We start from the raw sequence: 17,994 nt of genomic DNA on the forward strand, positions 1-17,994 counted from the left end.
TCACACACGTATTCCGGCTTGTTTGTACTGACGTTTGTTCCTCTTCTCTCCAGTGCATACCTCCACCTTCATCTCTCCAGGCTCTCTTTGAACTGCTCCTCACCCTCACTATAGATCACAGTATCGTCTGCAAACATCATATTCCTCCCTGACCTCATCTGTCAACCCGTCAAACACCACTGCAAACAAGGCTCAGAGCTGATCACTGATGTAACACCACTGCCACACTGAAAAGCTCACACCTCACCCCTTTCTCGATGTCCTCGTACATGTTGAAACTTGGATAATCATGATTATTAAACTGACATGCTACCATTTTATTAGAAATAGAACACTAAACACAACGCAGTCAAGCAGATTGAAAATACACACAATACAATTAATACAATAGGATATATAATCTTCAGTATCAGTTTATTGTGACATAGCAAGTGTTTACAAAAGAGTGACATAATGCCAGAGTAACAGCACTTTGAAATAATGGGCTGGTATAGTTTTATAATTTGACAATGTTTAAACAAACAGTATTGAATTCTTCATCTGGCAACCCCGTCTATACAAGGTACCGTATGATACATGGCATTTTCAATTGATAACTTGCAAAAGTGGCAATATACAAACTCATCACATTAAAAGTTAGAAAAAATGTCATTATTACTGTTCTAGAAATCCTGTTTATATATACACACCTTTACACACATGGATATCGTTCTGTTACATGCACAAACGAGGCCCGTTGTTACAAATTATTCTGGCACACAAACAGAAATCAAAACAATTATCGTTTAAAAGATATTGTGTAATCACATCACAAAGTTGAGCTCACCATATCAAATCAACAGAAAAGAAAGTTATTACTAGATTATTATTTTTTTAATATAAGCACCACTGAAAGTTTGAATTACAAAGGGGTTGACTTTCTTGCATTTCCTCTCTGTCGCATCATAATGGCACTGGTATCTAAAAGTTGTCACTGCTACCAATCCCTGAACACACTGTTAGAGCCCTGGCACTCACCATGCATTTATTACTAAATACAGATTTTTAGCCCATTTATGGTTTTCTCGATCATCAGACTTTATCATCATCATCCCCTGGAGTGCAGTACAAGAACATTATTTATGACTTTACGAATTCTACAGATTGCTTTAAATCAAAGTCCGCACTCTGTTGTGCAAATGTGTAGATGAAGAGCGGGAAGCATTTGAAAGCTCTGAACAAAGCTTTCAAATGCTTCCCAAATGCTAATAAATGGACCAAACGACTTGTTGATGAGTATAAAGATCACAACCGTGGGCTGAAGGACATTTTTTAAATTTCCCTTTCTAGCTTTTGAAGTTTTCATGTCAGCATCTTTCCTACTAAAAATGCCTCAAACTTTTCATTAGAGAGGATTGCAGTAATGTTCTGGTTGAAATGAATGAAAGATTGAATTGACATAAGAAAAAATAAAAACTGTGCTTTAATTTCTTAACTTAGACCTGCTGGAGGTTCTGCTCATTTAGAATGATTTTCATAACAAAATTATGTCACAACAATATAATATAACATTTGTTTGAACAGAAACAGTTGATATACATATCGTATCACTGCTAAAACTCCCCACTATGTTCTGTTAAAACAAATATTGCTTTCTTATGAAATACATTTTATTTTGAAAGTCACCCTAAACAATGGGAAAGATATTCTCAAATTCCATGAGCATAGACAAAAGATATGTTTAGGAAACCTAATAAAGTTTTCCAATGACAAAATTGTGAAGCTGATATATCTTGTGGACCCCAAATGCTTCTCAACAGACTTGTTTTTGTCTACAAACACTACTGATCCTAAAGAACACTCCAAAATATAACATCTCCATTGAAGGCCTTTTCTCATACACTAGCTGCCATGACGGTGGTAGGCCCGGTGGATAACATGAATACACACATACATTTCTTTCAATTATACACTGATATATGTTACAAATATGCAAAGTTGATTTTCATACAAGCCATAAGAACATTTTTTTCCATATCAAACAAACAGAAATACATGAGTTCTACACATGCTGTAGAGTCTATGTACAGTAATATAAAAAAATAAACACACAAATACATACACATATCTGTTCAAAAACCACACACAGTCCCACAAAGTGATCTCCTCTCAATGGAGTGTACATCTTCACGGGTTATTAGAGTTAAACTCATGTTACTGTAGCCGTTATCTTCTGTAGAGTTCACCAAGGATCCAATCTGCTACATATCCAGAAATGACCCGCAATCTTGTGGTGTCACAATTCAGATTTTACCATCATTTAACAGACACTGCAAAATGGAAATAAGATTAAAGAACAAAACAAAACAAAAGTTTGTCGCTTGTGTTACTTGGGTTTGCTTCCTTCTTCTTTTAATCCTCTAAAATTTTGTTGTGAGAGCATTTTACGCACCAAATTAAGAGCGTGCATTGGCAAATGCAACACTTTAATAATTTAAACCATGAATATACCTAATGTCTAAAATTGAAAATTTTCCTTAAGCTAATGAGTAAAATGTTCCCAGAATTACTAGGAATCTTTACTAAAACTATAAAAACTTAGTCTAGATTGTAACAAAAATAATCTGCCTTTAAAACAGTGCTAATGATCTTTCGGGAGTAGCGACAATCGTCATGAGAAAAAAAAGCATTGAATAGAAAATTGTAATATTACCATTTCATTATATAACACATACGACTGCGGCAATCAACTTTCTGCTTGCACCTACGTAGCTCCACTTTCTTCCTTTTTGGCAGTTGGTAGCATCATTACAAATATTTAGAAGACAAAAAAGGATTGTTTGTGCCTAATTAGCTGTAGAGTCCCCTTTACAACGTGGTTCACATAAACGAGTGGATCAAGTAGAAATTCATGTTTCATTCAAAGCCTTTAACTGCAACTGACTGGGTTTGCCTGGTACAGCAACATATTGGCTATTTTCCAGAAAGTAAAAAAAAAAAAAAGTACAGCTGGAAAAATATCAATTGACAAGATAATTTTATATGTATATAAATAAAATAAAAAAACAAATCAACCAATGCCCCCCCCCCTTCTTTTTAAAACAAGCTTTGTGTTCTTGTCAAAGTTTTGGCGAGTAAACATTTTCAAAGCTGACTGCCTTCAATGTGATCTTGCGCCACTGCAACAAAACCTTTTTTGGCAAGTTTCTATTGACTCACATATTAGGACACAGTGAAAATAGTTCTTGCCTTACAGTTTGATATTAAACCAAAACCACTGGGCAAATTAAACAGCAAGCGACAGCTACAACAGTGACACTCCAAGGCCAACTTAAAGATGGCATTATTGCTTACATAGTAAATGCAGGACTCTACGGGAGTCCAGTGAGGCCAGAAAATAAACTGTTTTTCAACAACTGAACCTTGATTCAAGTAAAAAAACCAAAAAAACAAACTTGAACTTGGAAGAGAGATAGTAAAAGTTAGTACCTCAGTAAACCATTATGAATGATTTGCATCTTCAAGTTGGTCTGGAAGTTGAACCATTTACTCAAAGAAAAAACAAACAGAAAACAAAACAAGCAGATATCAGGATTTCTTCTTCTTCTGTGAAGCAACATTAGACTAAATGATCTGGGCATCAGCCAAAACTATGACAATAAAACTCAGGCTCGTACACAAAGCAGCATGTTAACCACTGTCATATGCTTGTCATTGCGATCTGTATTGTAATTGCCTATGAAGTATCAGTTAGCACTTTTGCAGTTTTTCTCATCAGACCTTGATAACAGTACACAACTTTTGTTTTTTAAATTTATTGTAATAACAGTCTTCTGGATTGAGCCATTTTGTGGGGGTGGGGATAAAGACCAGGCAAGGGCAAACCGGAAGGCCAGGTGGACAGAAACAGTCAAAGCATTTGAAAGGTATTGAAATGCTACTTGGCCCAGTGTGGTGTTCAGGAGTGCAACTACTCTGATTTATGGCAGTAAAGGTCTTTAAGGGCTTTAAGTTCTTCAATTAGTGTCTTGTTTTGGTTCTCCAGAACGGCCACTCGGTTCTCCAGACATTTAACATATTCCTTCTTCTTCCTGCGACATTCACGGGCCGCCTCTCTGTAGAAGGATAAGACACAATTTGGGTTTTTGTTTCCTTCTGCATGTTGGATTTGATGTGTACTCATTGGCCTCCTTTCTAATACCTGCAATGTGAACACTTCTCAAATGTACCAAACTCTGGGCTGAAACATACTCACTACTATGAATCACTATTAACTTGCTATGAATACCCTGCGATTCCTGGTGCTTGCAGCCGTAGAAATGTATTTGAAGAAACTGCAAAGACATTACAAAACAAACAAACACAAAAACACACAGTCCTCCTTTTTTATACCTGTTCTTCATGAGGCGGACCTCGCGTTTTCTGGTGACCTCCTCAGTGGCACCCTGGGTCGGAAGAGCAGGGGACGAGGCCATGACTACCCCGGGAGCAATGGTGCTGGCAGGGGCTGCTCGGATCTGATAGGCCTGAACGTCACCTGAGGCAGCTAACAGGAAAATTTGACAGAAAGCAGATGTTTAATTTGGCCTCTTAATGAACCGAGTTCATTGTTTAACTATCTTGTTTACTAACGATGAACATCCAAATGTTTTTGTCTTTGCTGCCAAAGACAAAAGAATGCTTTGAAGAATGGCTGTGCTCATGGATAATAGACTGCCACTCTTACCTTGGACCACCACCTGGTTGCTGGGAACCAGTATCTGCTGGCCGTCACTGGTCTGTGCATACTGCAGTATGGTGGCACCAGGCTGGGCTGCTGCTGCATTGGTCATAGTCAGAGTCTGAAGGCCCTGTACTCCATCTGTGCCATTATTGGCCAACTGAATGGCTCCACCCTGTGTGATTGCAACTATTTGAGGGACAAATGAAAGGGGAGAAAAATAAAAGGACAGAAAACACATTATAAATTTGTTTCATTCTTATCGTTCTTCGCTCCCCAGTCTTCCCATAAAGAAAACATTGTGATGAATGTGCTGTGAAGTTGTTATTGTTTCTTTTAGAGTCTTGCGCTTAATCAAACATGAAGCATCAAACTGTATTTCTGTGATGAACTTGCACAAACTGTTAAACATTTCTTGGACTGCCCCACAAACAAAACAATTAGCTAAACAGGTCAGACTCATTGTCTTCCTCGATGTGATGAATATGTGGAATATTAACTGCCCTTTACTTTCTTAACCCAGTTTAAGTCATTTAAAAATGCTTTAAACTGCACTGAAAACATAACATATTTTAATCCTAGTGTGATCTCCCTCAATATGTTTACATTTATATTAAGTAATCAAGGTTTTTGTATTACTGGGGAGATCATTTAAGACTTCACATGAAGTAGTGAGGTTGATGGTTAAATTGCTTTATTTATTATAAATATTTTATATTTTAATTCCTAATTATATTCTTTTAATTACTAAAATAACTTAACATAATTTAATTACTGAACCAAATGTCACTTACTGTATTGGCCGCTGCTGGTCTGGTAGATGGGTGTCGGGACAGTAACAGTGGTGATTGCAGGTGTGGCGGCAGCAGCAGATGAGTCTTCTTCGGCCTTTTCTTCCTCGATACGAGGGACAGCAGGTGCATCAGACGAAAGGTCGTTCAGAATTTTCCTGTTAGGACACGCAGAAGTGGATTTACTGTCAATCCTAGTTATCCATATAAAATAATGTATCAGCCTTAGCATGAGCGTTAAGTCAGGGCAAGCGAGACAGCCAGTGCCCTGTGAAATCTAAAAATAGACATCAGCTACCAAAGTGAAAGCAAACTCTCTCTTTAAACATCAAACAGTGTTCTGTTCCATAAAGCATCTTTCACTGCTTATTTGTATCCTTCCTGTAAATATTAATGCAGTAATATTACATTATTACAATTGCTCCCATGAAAACATAATTTGGTATACTACTACTACTTGTTACATTACATTTGGATTTAACTTATTTGTCTCATAATAAACCTTTAACAATATAAATCTGAGGCCACACACCAACACAAATCCTAATGTGGACACACATATGACCTTTTATTTAGAATTTAGGTATAAAAACAAAGCAATCAGCACAAAGCAAAGGTGAAAATCAGCACAAAGAGACTTTAAGGCATCACAGTGAGTCTACTTTAGAAACAAATAGAAAATGAGGCTGCAGCCTGACTGCTCATCACTGCCTTTGTTAGCTCTTCAAGTTCAGGATCTGGCTGCTGGACTGGGGTCTGCATTCATTCAGTTTTAACATCATTTTGGGTTCTAGGCTAGGTTAACGTTAGCACACTGACTCTGTAGATGCTTGCAAGGAGCTTGGTTTTATCACCGTAATGGAGTTGTTTCTGTCCGGGATGCAGTTTGCACTTTGCACTCGTTTTTGGGGGAATACAAATAAAAGAAATGCCCATATCCATGCTGTAGGCACACCAATATCCCCCCCCCCCCCACACACACACACACACACAAACTAAAATTAGCAGATTGTATTGCAACCAATATGCACAATTTTATCAATTTTATCAAGCAAGAAGAAATGTAACTTTTGGGAACTACTTCTCGATTCCTGAAATTTACAGAGCCAAATGAAAATGGTTTAGTGGCCATCTGACAGTTTTCCCCCAAAGCTTTAGACTCGTCTGTGGCATAACACCACTGTCTTGAATGTCTTAATTACCTGTATGAGGGGCGCCGTGACAGAATCTCTCTGCGCTTCTGAGAGTCGGTCACACTGTCTACAGACTCCTGCGAATCCTCGCTTTCTGCTATGGTGGAGATCTGGAGCATCAATCAAAAGAACAAGACATTAATCAACACTTCATGGCTAATGATCTTGTGCTAAGGCTGAATAAAAAGACAGTACTGCTCAAGCTTCACCTGTACGGCTTGGACCTGTGGGGACTGGATTACAGATGGCTGCGCAGCCTGGATCACACCGTGGACCTGAACCGTCTGTCCGTTGGGCAGCTGTACCAGTGTTACTGTGGGACCTGTTGCTGAAGCATGTCCTGCTGCCATGGACACCTAAATTCAGAGGTGATATGACTGAGCTATCACATGCATTTTAACACACTTCAAGATGGGCACTGAACGCACTGAAAGTAGGGGAAATTGTGTCAACATCATCTTCATCACGTGATTGATACCTGCGCCAAAGTAGCAATCTGTGCCGGGGTGATCTGCTGGTTCTCCATCTCAGTCACAGCAGTCTCTGCCCCCTGCTGAACCTCTGCTGCTGACTCCATCTTCATTGGCTAACCTGATGTTGTAACCTGGGTACAGATTTGAATGAACGTGTTAAAACGAAGCTTTTGGGGAGCTGCAGCAAACGACTCGCCAGGTGTCAGAAGCTGACTGAAGCTTAGAATATGTTTGAATTTAAACTTCCACTTAAATAAAAACACCAAACTAGATGACTCAGAATGAGTCACCAAGGAGTCAATAACAGTAAACATAACAACAGTTGTCAACCACTGGCCATCTGAGTAAAGAGGTTTAACATACTATCATTCTCTTAAAAAAATATGGCTTTTATGATGCTAATCATCAATAATAAAATCTCCTGGAGCTTCTTCTATACCTGTGCAATGTTCTGGTATTTAAAGCCCGCACTGCTTTACAATAAGCTGAAGGCATTTGTCGTCATCATGTCTGAATGTAAACCCTGGTCACTTTTCTGTAAAGGCAGAACTGCAATTACTTACTAGGTCAGACCTTAAAATAATTCTGCATGAATTTAAACACAGCATACCTCTGAGAGAATGGCGTCACAAAGCTACTACTCTTCTGCTTCTCTACGAGTTTGTCAGCTCAGCAAAAGACGACTGCTTTGGGTAACAGCAGCAAGAACAGAAAAGGCCAACAGGGTTTTCAGCTCTCATGCTTTCAGTGTAGCGTCTGCTTTCAGTCGGTTTCACAGTCTCACATTTCCCGAGCTAATCTAAAAAAAAAAAGACTTTTCTCCCTAAAATTTAAGCACAATACATTTTAAGTGGTTCCCCTGCAGGTTTCTGTCATTCAACTTATTCACATTACTACAAATGTAAATATTGTAAAATATAACTTTACAGTAAAATGTTAAAAAGGTTTTTGAGTTAGTTCAGCTGTTTATAACATACCAACAAACCCAGAGCAGTAACTTCACTGTTCATATATGAGAAATTCAGCCCCAAACAAAGACAGGATTGATCAGGATCTAACAGCAAAAAAATCCGACTGTGTCTTCACGTCCAGGAAGGTGAGTTTGGAGCTGAGCAGTTAGTTGAAGATGAATCAAAACTGACATTCAGAACCTCTGATCAGGGTTTTTATTATTTTAATTCCATTAATACTTTTATGTACTATCCCCTTTCAAACATACTACTGTGTTGTCACGTAACTTTGCCCACTCAGTCGGCTGAGTGTTTGACTGGAGGAAAAGTCAAACACTCAGCCGACTGCACAACTCAATCAGTTTGTGCCAAATAACAATGCTGTGTCTGTTATTTGCTCACATTTTTGGCTTTAGTAAAAACAACATCAGAATAAAACTGAAAACTGCAGGAAAAATAGTTTCAGTGACTAAAAGTAACACCGCATATCTGCTACAACACTTGGCACACATTCATATAACAAACATGACCTGGATGCATTGGGAAATAACTGAATATTCATTCCCCTGGAAAGGTTGTTTTTACCATGTCATTACTCTGAAAACACCCACAGACAACACTGCTTCACAACAAGGCCTTACTCTCCCGACGCAGGCACGACACTTTATCTCTGCTCTGTTCAGAGTGAGCAGAGGTTTCAGTGTGACAGAGAGCAGAGCACCCTGTCAGATGAAAACTTGTGATCACTTCACTTACTGTTATTATGTAAATGCAGCTGAAATCACAGCACAGCCAGGATTGTTGACATACGTCAAACGGTAAAGTATTCACAATAGCCTTACGAATCTCAATGAATAAAACCGTGAGGAGCAATAAGATAAAAGAGGCTGAAAATCATCTCTACACTCCTGTATTCTCTTTTATTCCACGTTATCTCATCTGCTCTTCTGTTTGGGAACAGTTTTTCGGTTTCAGTTTGAATGCATCCACAGACTGACATGCCCTATCCAATTATGACACGCGTATCGTCGCTTCACACCGTATTTTGCCTCTCTGTGAAATTGAAAAATAACTAGCAAAGAAAGACAAAAACTCTTTTTAAGGACATATTGCCGCTTGATTTTCTTCATGGTAGCTTCCATCATATTCAACAAAATCTGCAAAGAGTGTGACTTTTTGCTGACGTGTGACTTTCCCTGATGAGTATGACATCAGACAGGCCAACGTCCTCCTTCCAACTGTAATTTAAAAAAGCCATTCCTTCATATACACAGAGTAAAAATCAGCCTTTAGAAAATGTGGGACACTGTCTCAAGATGTGGGTCGAGGGATAAGGAATAAAAACAGAGAAACATCTGGTCACCCTAGTGACATATTCTGTGACAGAGGCTTAAAAAAATAACCAAATCACAGGTTAGGTTGTTCTTAGAGATTATCAACAATTTCATTTTGTTTGTGTAATTCAGACCACATTATCAGAGCTTGATCAACATCTTAATTTTGCTGCTGAAGCCATTTTCAGGGAGTTAACAATATTAACCAATTGCGCGGGGAAGACAAAAAAATGCAGTTAAACATAAACAAGTCTAACTGCACATTTTATATATCAAATATAAGTGAAAGCAGTGCACTTTCAACAGTCTTTCTACAAGACAGAGAATTACTGCTGTAGTAACTGAAAGAAGTGCACAACTTTTTGGGCTTAAATTATTTCTGTAAAATTACAGAAAAAGTTCTGGGGGCTCACAAACAAGACTGTCCTGTAATAAAATAAAAAAAAAGAAGGAATTTCCTGTTTTTTCACATTACTGTTATTTAAATGAGTAATTATTAAGTACTAAGACAGTTATTTCAGCTGTTTATAACATATGTGAAGCATCAGAATAATTCTGTTTTTAAAGTGAGACAACTGTGCGCATGTATAAAGGAGTCACGCCAAGAGCAGTAACTTCACTGTTCATATATGAGAAATTCAGCCCCAAATAAAGACAGGGTTGATCAGGATCTAACAGCAAAAAAATTCGACCTTGTCCTCACGTCCAGGAAGGTGAGTTTGGAGCCGAGCAGTTAGTTGAAGATGAATCAAAACTGACATCTTTATGTTCAGGGTTTATGTTATTTTAATTCCATTAATACTTTTACATTTAAAATTAAATCATTGCTTTTCTTCACATTTTCCAAAGCTGTTAAGGGGGCTGGGTTGGAGTTTTTGCCGTGCTAATTCGAGCACCTGGGCCTTAAGTTTGACATCCCTGCACTAGACACTATATTGTGCATCTGAATTGTGTTTTCACCATTGTCTGCATGGGCAAATGTTTATGAAAGAAAAAAATGTCCCAAACAATGGGATAGAAATTATTTTGTGAAGATGCAAATCTACTCATTAACACATACAAAGGTGATCCAGGGTAATTCCAAGGGGACACATGGGCGTGCCCCACGTCATCTTCAATAACAAACACACACAAAATGCTTTTATTTTGGAAAGGAAAATTATTGAACTTCTTTTTTCTTTAATAAAATAAAAATGGTTAATGATCATGAAGGGCATCTTGGGCTTCCCTAACAAATCCTGATCAATTATCAGGAGGTCACACTTCAAACTCAACTTAGCGGCTCCTAACCCAAAGCCCCCACATTAACTATGATTCTAATAAAGGAGCTTTGGAGAGGTGATCCCCGCCTGACTTCAGGCGATGCAGCGAGTGTTGATCTGGGACGTGTTGTTCTTTGAGCTCCGTGATCTCACACAGTGCGTAGCTTCTCCCCGCTGCATGATTGGCTTTACACATTTCTCCCTCTGCTTTTCAAAAATCACTCGGATGCTCCGTGTGTGACAGCAGCGCCACATGGCCGGGTAACGCCCCCTCAACGCACACCGATCACATCCCAGGAGATGTGCCGCAATTTTTTAAAAAAAAGTAATGAGACCGCAGACACACGATGTGCGTTAAATCCACAGGCCCGTGGGTTATGTTTTTAACGGGCGACCAAACGCTGAGGCCTACGATGTCACATTTCTGTGTGCACATCGACGCAAACTCGGAGCAAAATCACTAACCACGAAAGAGCGTCGATACAAATGGGTATGCAATCATACATGTAAATGTACATATTCATGTACATATAAAAGAATAACAATCAAGTCTCTCAAGTGACGGAGAAAAACGCAAATATCGTAGCTAGTGTTTTCAGTGCGCCTTTAACGGGAGGGAAACAGCGCAAATCTTTGCGCAGAAAGCTCAGTCAGCTACAGCATCATTTACATGTGAGCGTATTAACAAAGCTAAAGTCCGACCGCCGTTTGTTGTGTCTTAACACTCTGCCCATCCTGGTTCACTAGCAAAGCCACACATCTGCTCCGTTTCTCCCAAACAGCCGCAGACTCCCCTCCCTCCATCCTGCTACAAACACACCGCGGCGCCATGATCTCTTTGTTTGCTTCGGGCCGAACCCGACCAGACCGACACTTTCTACGGCAGTGTCCCGTCCCTGTGAGCCCCGGACACCGCTTCGTCCTTACCGATACAGTCTCCCTTCGTCACTCCCAGGCCTCCGGAGCTCCACTTTTATTCTGGCCGACACGTAAGAGCCCGCGTCAGGCTACACCTCCGCCGCGTCACCGGGAACAACAACACGGAGATTGGAGAAGGACGAGAAAGCAGATGGCGACGCTGACCGGAAATAAACGAAGTGCAGACGGAAAATGCCGGAAAATGCCGAGAATGAACGGATAGCAACGACACCCTCGTGCCCCATGAAACGTCTGGCAAAATAACTAAAAAAACAATACGCGGTTTATTTGCAATTCAATAATTACACAACAAAAGCAATAAAAATCTGTCAGCTAAAGCTGGTGGTCATAAAAGCGTGTTGTAAACGTGAGGGTCACTGCGCTCATCTAAAGCCGTATTAGACATATGACAAAGCAGGAAACAGAAATTCTGTAAAATATTAGTGACAGACAAGCTACTTTCTATTTTTTTTCTATGTTTTTTTTTTTAAATATATATATTTTCAACGGTATTAATACAAACACAGTCCAGTTAACTAATTAATTTGGAAGCCCCGTGGTTTTATCTGAAACTTATACATCATTGGGCGCTCCTCAGCCTTGATTGCCTCTCCCAGTGGCCCCCAGTTAGTTGTATTGATTTGTTAGTTTAGTGGAGCTGCGGGGTTTTTAAAAAAATATTTATTAATTTTTATCAAGTACTGCGATTATAGATCACAACTTGTATTATTAGAAATGTATTATAACAAGGTTAAATGTCTAACTTCACGGGGGATTTTTTTTAAAAGGATTTTAACTTGCTTTTATAAACTAATGAAACCTCTGCTCGACTGTAACAGGTCTGTGCTTTTACTACCACATGGTAATATAATTATGTGTTACTGAATATTTCCTGGGGCACATTAAGTCTTGTTTCTTCAAGTTATCTAGTTACTGCCTCCAGTTACAACTTTGTAACATCTCATTGTGATAGTCTGTTTGTCTTAAAGAGCCTGTCTGATGTACTGAACTACGCCTGTACACTCGTTCATTCGTTGGGGATCTACAAATTAGGAAAAACATTTAAAATGAAAATATGCAGTTTTAACTTAAGCCCTTAAAATTCTATCTATATATCTATCTTCCATTTTCTTCTACTTTTAGCATGAGGATTACACTTAGATCCATTAGTTGTTCTGGTGTTTCTTGCAGTAAGTTTCAGGCAGGTCCCAGAGGAAAACTCTTCATGAATAGATTTATTCAAAAGATGAATGCTGCTTCTTGCACACAGCTGGAATTAAAGTCAGTGTCAGTACAATTCTTGCAAAAACTTTACAGCAGAAACAGTATTAAGCTTATCCTTACTGACACCAAAGCACAGTCTGACTCACAGTGATGGTGAAGATGCCCTGCATTTTATCACCTTTCACTTTCTTTGTAACCACACTACAAGAGATACAGTGTACATCATTTTCACATTAATCAGAAATAAGTACATTGTAATGGTTTACTGAGAGCCTCTGATGAAATGAAGAAAAAGTTAAAGCTTTTAGCACACGTAATGATTTTCAAATTATGACAACCCAACTTTTTGCTGTGAAAAAGACCAACTTGCTGTAGCCATTCAGAATCTAACCACAAGAGGGCAGCATAAGACCAGCTGAGCATGTGCACGAATAGATTTCGCAGACATTCAATCTGCTAGAAAACGTAAGCCATCTCAAGTGAGAAGTTTTCAAGAGATCAGCCAAAGGCAAACAAGAGAGAGAGAGAGAGAGAACTTTGCAAACTTAATGTGAAGTACTTGCAGATTTTCTCTCAGGCGTTTATATGCTAATGAGGAGACTGAACTCCAGCCTGGGACTCAAGAGGACACAGATCCAGTTTTACTACCTAATCACTGGGTTAGAATTTTACATACATACATACATAATTAAATCCTGATAAAAAATATTCTGTATCACACATCCAAGAATGAGCAAAAATATATCAGCTAGATTTTTAAATCTTGCAACAAAAAACATTCTATATGTAGAAATGAACAAATATGGCTATATCAGACATTACATAATCAGATGTAACAGATTGTTGTGATGTTCAATGTAGAAGAAATAAAGTGGATATGATCAGTGTCCAAGCTGTCATCATTAAAAGGCTCATGACAGTCAGAAATAATCAAATTTTAAACGTACTTTGTGCAATATGCACAAAGTACGTTTAAAATTTGATTTGATTGTCAAAGAATTTGACAATATGTCAAATTCTTTGGTGATGTTGCGACATGAAAAATACTCTCATAAAGAGAGGTGTAGATTTGTGAACTGACACCAGGTGGCAGTGTGATGGACAGATGTACTGAGTTTTAATTATTATTTAATAATCCATCCATCTTCTTCTGTTTATTCAATTCAGAAGCTTATCCCAGCTGTCAGGTACACTTAGACAGGTCGCCAGTCTATCGCAGGGCCAACACAATCTGTCACGCTCACATTTAGAATCACCAATTAACCTAATATGGATGTCTTTGGCCAGGGTGTCCAGACCTGTGGAGAACTTGCACACTGCACGCTGAAAGAAAGTGTAGTTTATTGATCCCCATGGGGAAATTCCTCTCTGCCCTTAACCCATTCACTCAGTGAAGCAGTGGGCAGCCATTGGGCACCCAGGGAGCAGTGTGAAGGGACGGTACCTTGCTCAGGGGTACCTCAGGGTAGCTGTTCAGGGGAATCGAACCCCCAACCTTCCGATCATGGGGCCACCACGTTACCTACTGAGCTATCCCTGCCAGAAGGAGCTGAATTTGAACGCAGGATCTTCTTGACAGCGCTGTACCACCCTCAACCTTCCCCCATTTAACCATTGCTAGATTTTAGTTATCGATATATAGATATATATATAGTGTCTAATTTGAATCTGTACAGATGCATTCAGTGAGTTGTTGTCGTCGATTTTTGTTGAGACCTCATTTTGGGAGAAAACAGGGTGGAACCTAGAACTTTGTTTTACCAGCAATGTTCTAGGTTCAAACCTCCTCGTCAGCCTTTGTTATGGACTTTGCATTTTCTACCAGTGCCTGCTCCATTTTCTTCCCAGCACAGGAGACTGTTAGGGAAATGAATGAATTCAAGTTGGCTCGTGGTGTGGATGTGAGCAGCTGCCTCCCTGTATTAGCCTTGCAATGAACTGGTGATTTGTTCAAGGTGTAACCCCCCACTTTCCTAATAATAGCAGTGATAAGCTCCAGCTCTCTTCCCACCCCGATGTGGATATGAGGCTCAGAAATCTGATGGATGGATGTTTAGAGTAGACGATGAATGGTGCAAAGATTCAGAGGAAGCGAGGGATTAAAAATGCCACACAAATTATGACAATGCCAATCTTTGAGAAAAATGCAAAGAAAGAAGAAGTGGTAGAAGAAAAAGAATAATTTACACACTTCACTGCTCAAACCCTCTCCAACCACACCAATATAGATGGATATGAATAATAAGCTCTGTTCTCATGAGCTTTGTTCTCATGCACAGCTCTGCTGGGCAATGCCTGGAGAACTTCAGGGCTGCTGTGCATTTGTGAAAATGGTTATGCAGTCCAAGGTTCTTTCTTTTTACCTTCATTCTTTTTCCTCTTCCCCGGAACCAAAAATTGGTATTTCGACCTTACCACATGGTGGCGCTGTAAAGCTGCGAAAATTCTGAGACCATGTGCTCCTCGGTCTCTGGCTCGTCCTACCCAGGACTGGAGAGACGAGAGCTGCTGGTGTGTCGCCGCGCAGATATGCAGAGTTTATCAAGGCAATTCTTTTTATAATCCTCCTGATGCTCGTTGCCGGTGTTTTATCTGTTTAATAGCATTTTACTGCTACACGTCGTAAAAAACACCCTTTTTATTGTGGCACCAAACACATTGTTTGGGGATTTGACCCTGCCTGGGTAATGAACAGCAGTGAATTTGCAGCCAGTTATATATATTAAAATAAAGAGGTGGAAAAAAGAACAAGAGGTGAGGAGGTGCTGAGGTGGGGGTGGGGGTTAACCCAAAGAGGAGAGGAGGAATATTTTACAGCCTGTTCTCCATGTCTCATTAGAGGTTTCAGCTCTGCTGATTTTTAACCATTTTTGCTGGATCGTCGTGGCAAAAAAATCAACACTGACTTTGTCAAATAGACCTTGTAAAACAGAAAAAAATTAGGTACAAAACAGCCTTTTAATTAAAAGATAAATGTTGTTTTCGAGACTTGAAACATATATTTGTAAAATCCTGGCATTGAATGTTGGGACACTGCAGCTCTACAAAGGAGGAAAACCTGGAATCTAACAGGGATCAGATTTAAACGAGTGGAAACGTACAAGCAGTCCAACACCCTCCATCACCATCACAGCTTCTAATACAGAACTGCGTTTTGAAACATGCATCTAGAGTTGCATGTAGGCGATGTTATTATCCTAGATATTTAACATGCATAGAGAATGTCTCCTAAGTAGCAGTGAAGCAGTGTCTTACTCATATCTACATGTAGCCGTTATCCACTGGTTTCCATTTACCACTCGTTGACCACACCTATAGGGCTTTTCTGTGTGATATCTTGTCCCTATTGGTGCTCACTTCTTTACCTTCCTCGAGATTTCACTCTTGACTTCACACTTCTTCCTCCTTTACTCCAGAAGGTCAAGAGTCACCACTACAAGACTAAACATTTTCTTACATAACCAATGCTGAGAAAACGTAGTCCCACAATTAAAGGTTTGCATTTGTGTTGGAAAAACAGTTTCACTAAAATCTCTCTAGTCAGTAGCCAGAAGCTAAGAGGTGGCTCAGCAGAATTACCCCTCACCAATGAAGATGACTCAGGGATGCAAAGCCAAGCCAAACACAGCAGAAAAAATATCAAACAGATGAAACAAGATTGTAGTAAAATGAGGACTGACAATGTGCACAGCAGAACACACACACACAAAATTACAAACTATATTTATGTTTCACTAACAGCTGTCAAGCTGCAAATACATCACAACAATGCTTTCAGGTAGCAGCAGGGAGCTAATACAAGAGCAATCATGTGAGCCTTCCATTACCGATCTAATACTGGTAAAACGTCCATGTCTGACATTTTCCTTCAGCACTCTGTGCTTTTAAGCAGACACATTTAATCCTGTTTCATGTGAATTCAAACCCCATCTGGTTCACAGCAGCTGGAGTTTCAGCGACACTTCGTGCCTTCACTTTCACCTCTCGGGCAAGATCTTTTCTTTTCTTTGCATTCTTGGTTTGGAGGCATTTTATTTTTGGCCACGGCGTTTTAGATCCCTGCGAGTCAAAATGTAATGATCATGAGGAGCAGGTGATGTATTAATACGGAGAAGTCATATGTTTGTTTCTTCTTTTTTGTCTAAGTAGAGAGGAATAGATATTTTAAAGAAGGAGAATGGAGCGAGACATAAAACTGATTTTACATGCAACCACAGAGGGAGAGAGACAGACAGAGAAAGAATCAATAGAGGCATTTGGTCTATTATCATAAACACACAGTGTGCGTGTGCATTTGTGTCTCTGCGAGTGTGTGTGTGTGTGTGTATGGGAAGAATGTTTTTATCTCCAGATGGTTGACTGAGATTTGGCTGGTTGGTACACAGAGTCAGAGAGAAAAAAGCGGGCAGAAGGCGTCTTTTCTACTTGAGCTCGACTAAATGCATTTGTGTGTGTGTGTGTGTGTATTTTGGTGTGTACCGTGTCTGCCAACCGCCTGTCTGTGTGTGTGTGTATATGCGTCTGTTTTGTGTGTACATGAGTGTGTATGCATGCGTGTGGTTGACCTTGAAGAAGGAGGATCAGTTGGAGGAGAGAGGGATGAGGAGCCCCCCACCCCCCGCCGCGCCTCCCCCTGGGTAAAGAACGACTGGCTTCTCATCCTCCTCCTGTCCTCTCTTTTTCTTCTTCTTTCTTCTCGGAGTCGTTTCTTTTACACCTCCTTCACTTTCTCCTCCTTTTTTGCTTTCTCTTCTTTCTCCTTCTTGCCTCCCTTTTCCTCTCTTACATTTACCTCCCCCCTTTTTTTCCTTTTTACCCACTCACCTTGTTTTTTATGTTCTCCCTTTTTCATTTCCACACCATGTGTCCTCGTGTTTCCTCTTGTCTTTTATGGTGTCTCCTTCCCTATCCTTATTTCCTCTCCTCCCCTCGTTTAACCTTAGTTCCTTCTCTCTCTCCTTGTCTCTTCTACCACACTTTTTCTTCTTTTCTTTTACCCTCAATCGTCTCTTCTTCTTCTCTTTTATGTACACTCATCCCTTTGTCACCCTTCTTTGCTCATCCTCCCCTCTTCTGTCCTCTTTGAATTTCCTCTTCCCTCCTTTCCCCCCTCTCTTTTCATCTTCTTTCCTGTCCACTTTAATCTTCTC

General features: G+C 39.7%; 1 protein-coding gene across 2 annotated transcripts; it reads right to left on the bottom strand.

Annotated features, from left to right (window-relative positions):
- Positions 1-397: 397 nt before the first annotated feature.
- creb1b (cAMP responsive element binding protein 1b) lies at positions 398-11,781 on the bottom strand. 2 transcript variants are annotated; one of them, XM_086266537.1, is made up of 9 exons: positions 7,767-7,979; positions 7,596-7,691; positions 7,162-7,287; positions 6,893-7,039; positions 6,693-6,793; positions 5,494-5,648; positions 4,706-4,888; positions 4,372-4,525; positions 398-4,094 (listed from the first exon to the last, which is right to left on the bottom strand). In XM_086266537.1, exons 3-9 carry the CDS (start codon positions 7,264-7,266, stop codon positions 3,950-3,952), a joined length of 990 nt encoding a protein of 329 aa, XP_086122663.1. In that variant the 5' UTR covers positions 7,267-7,287; positions 7,596-7,691; positions 7,767-7,979; the 3' UTR covers positions 398-3,949. The 2 variants fall into 2 exon arrangements, with proteins under 2 accessions (XP_086122663.1, XP_086122662.1); XM_086266536.1 differs by lacking the exons at positions 7,596-7,691; positions 7,767-7,979 and adding an exon at positions 11,630-11,781.
- Between the last annotated feature and the right edge of the window lie 6,213 nt (positions 11,782-17,994).

Source organism: Aulonocara sp. 'chitande type north' Nkhata Bay, linkage group LG16 (assembly GCF_057382095.1).
Source record: "Aulonocara sp. 'chitande type north' Nkhata Bay isolate Kocher_YH1m ecotype deep benthic linkage group LG16, A_spYH_male_GT1.1, whole genome shotgun sequence".
Lineage (NCBI taxonomy): Eukaryota > Metazoa > Chordata > Actinopteri > Cichliformes > Cichlidae > Aulonocara > Aulonocara sp. 'chitande type north' Nkhata Bay.

Bases quoted from the DNA above. Each gene is read 5' to 3' on its own strand.
- creb1b (XM_086266536.1), bottom strand. From the start codon at position 7,266: ATGAAGATGGAGTCAGCAGCAGAGGTTCAGCAGGGGGCAGAGACTGCT. The intron at 4,889-5,493 runs GTAAGTGACATT...TCCCTCAAATAG, and splicing joins GACCAGCAGCGGCCAATACA to TTGCAATCACACAGGGTGGA. The intron at 4,095-4,371 runs GTATAAAAAAGG...ATCCTTCTACAG, and splicing joins GTCCGCCTCATGAAGAACAG to AGAGGCGGCCCGTGAATGTC.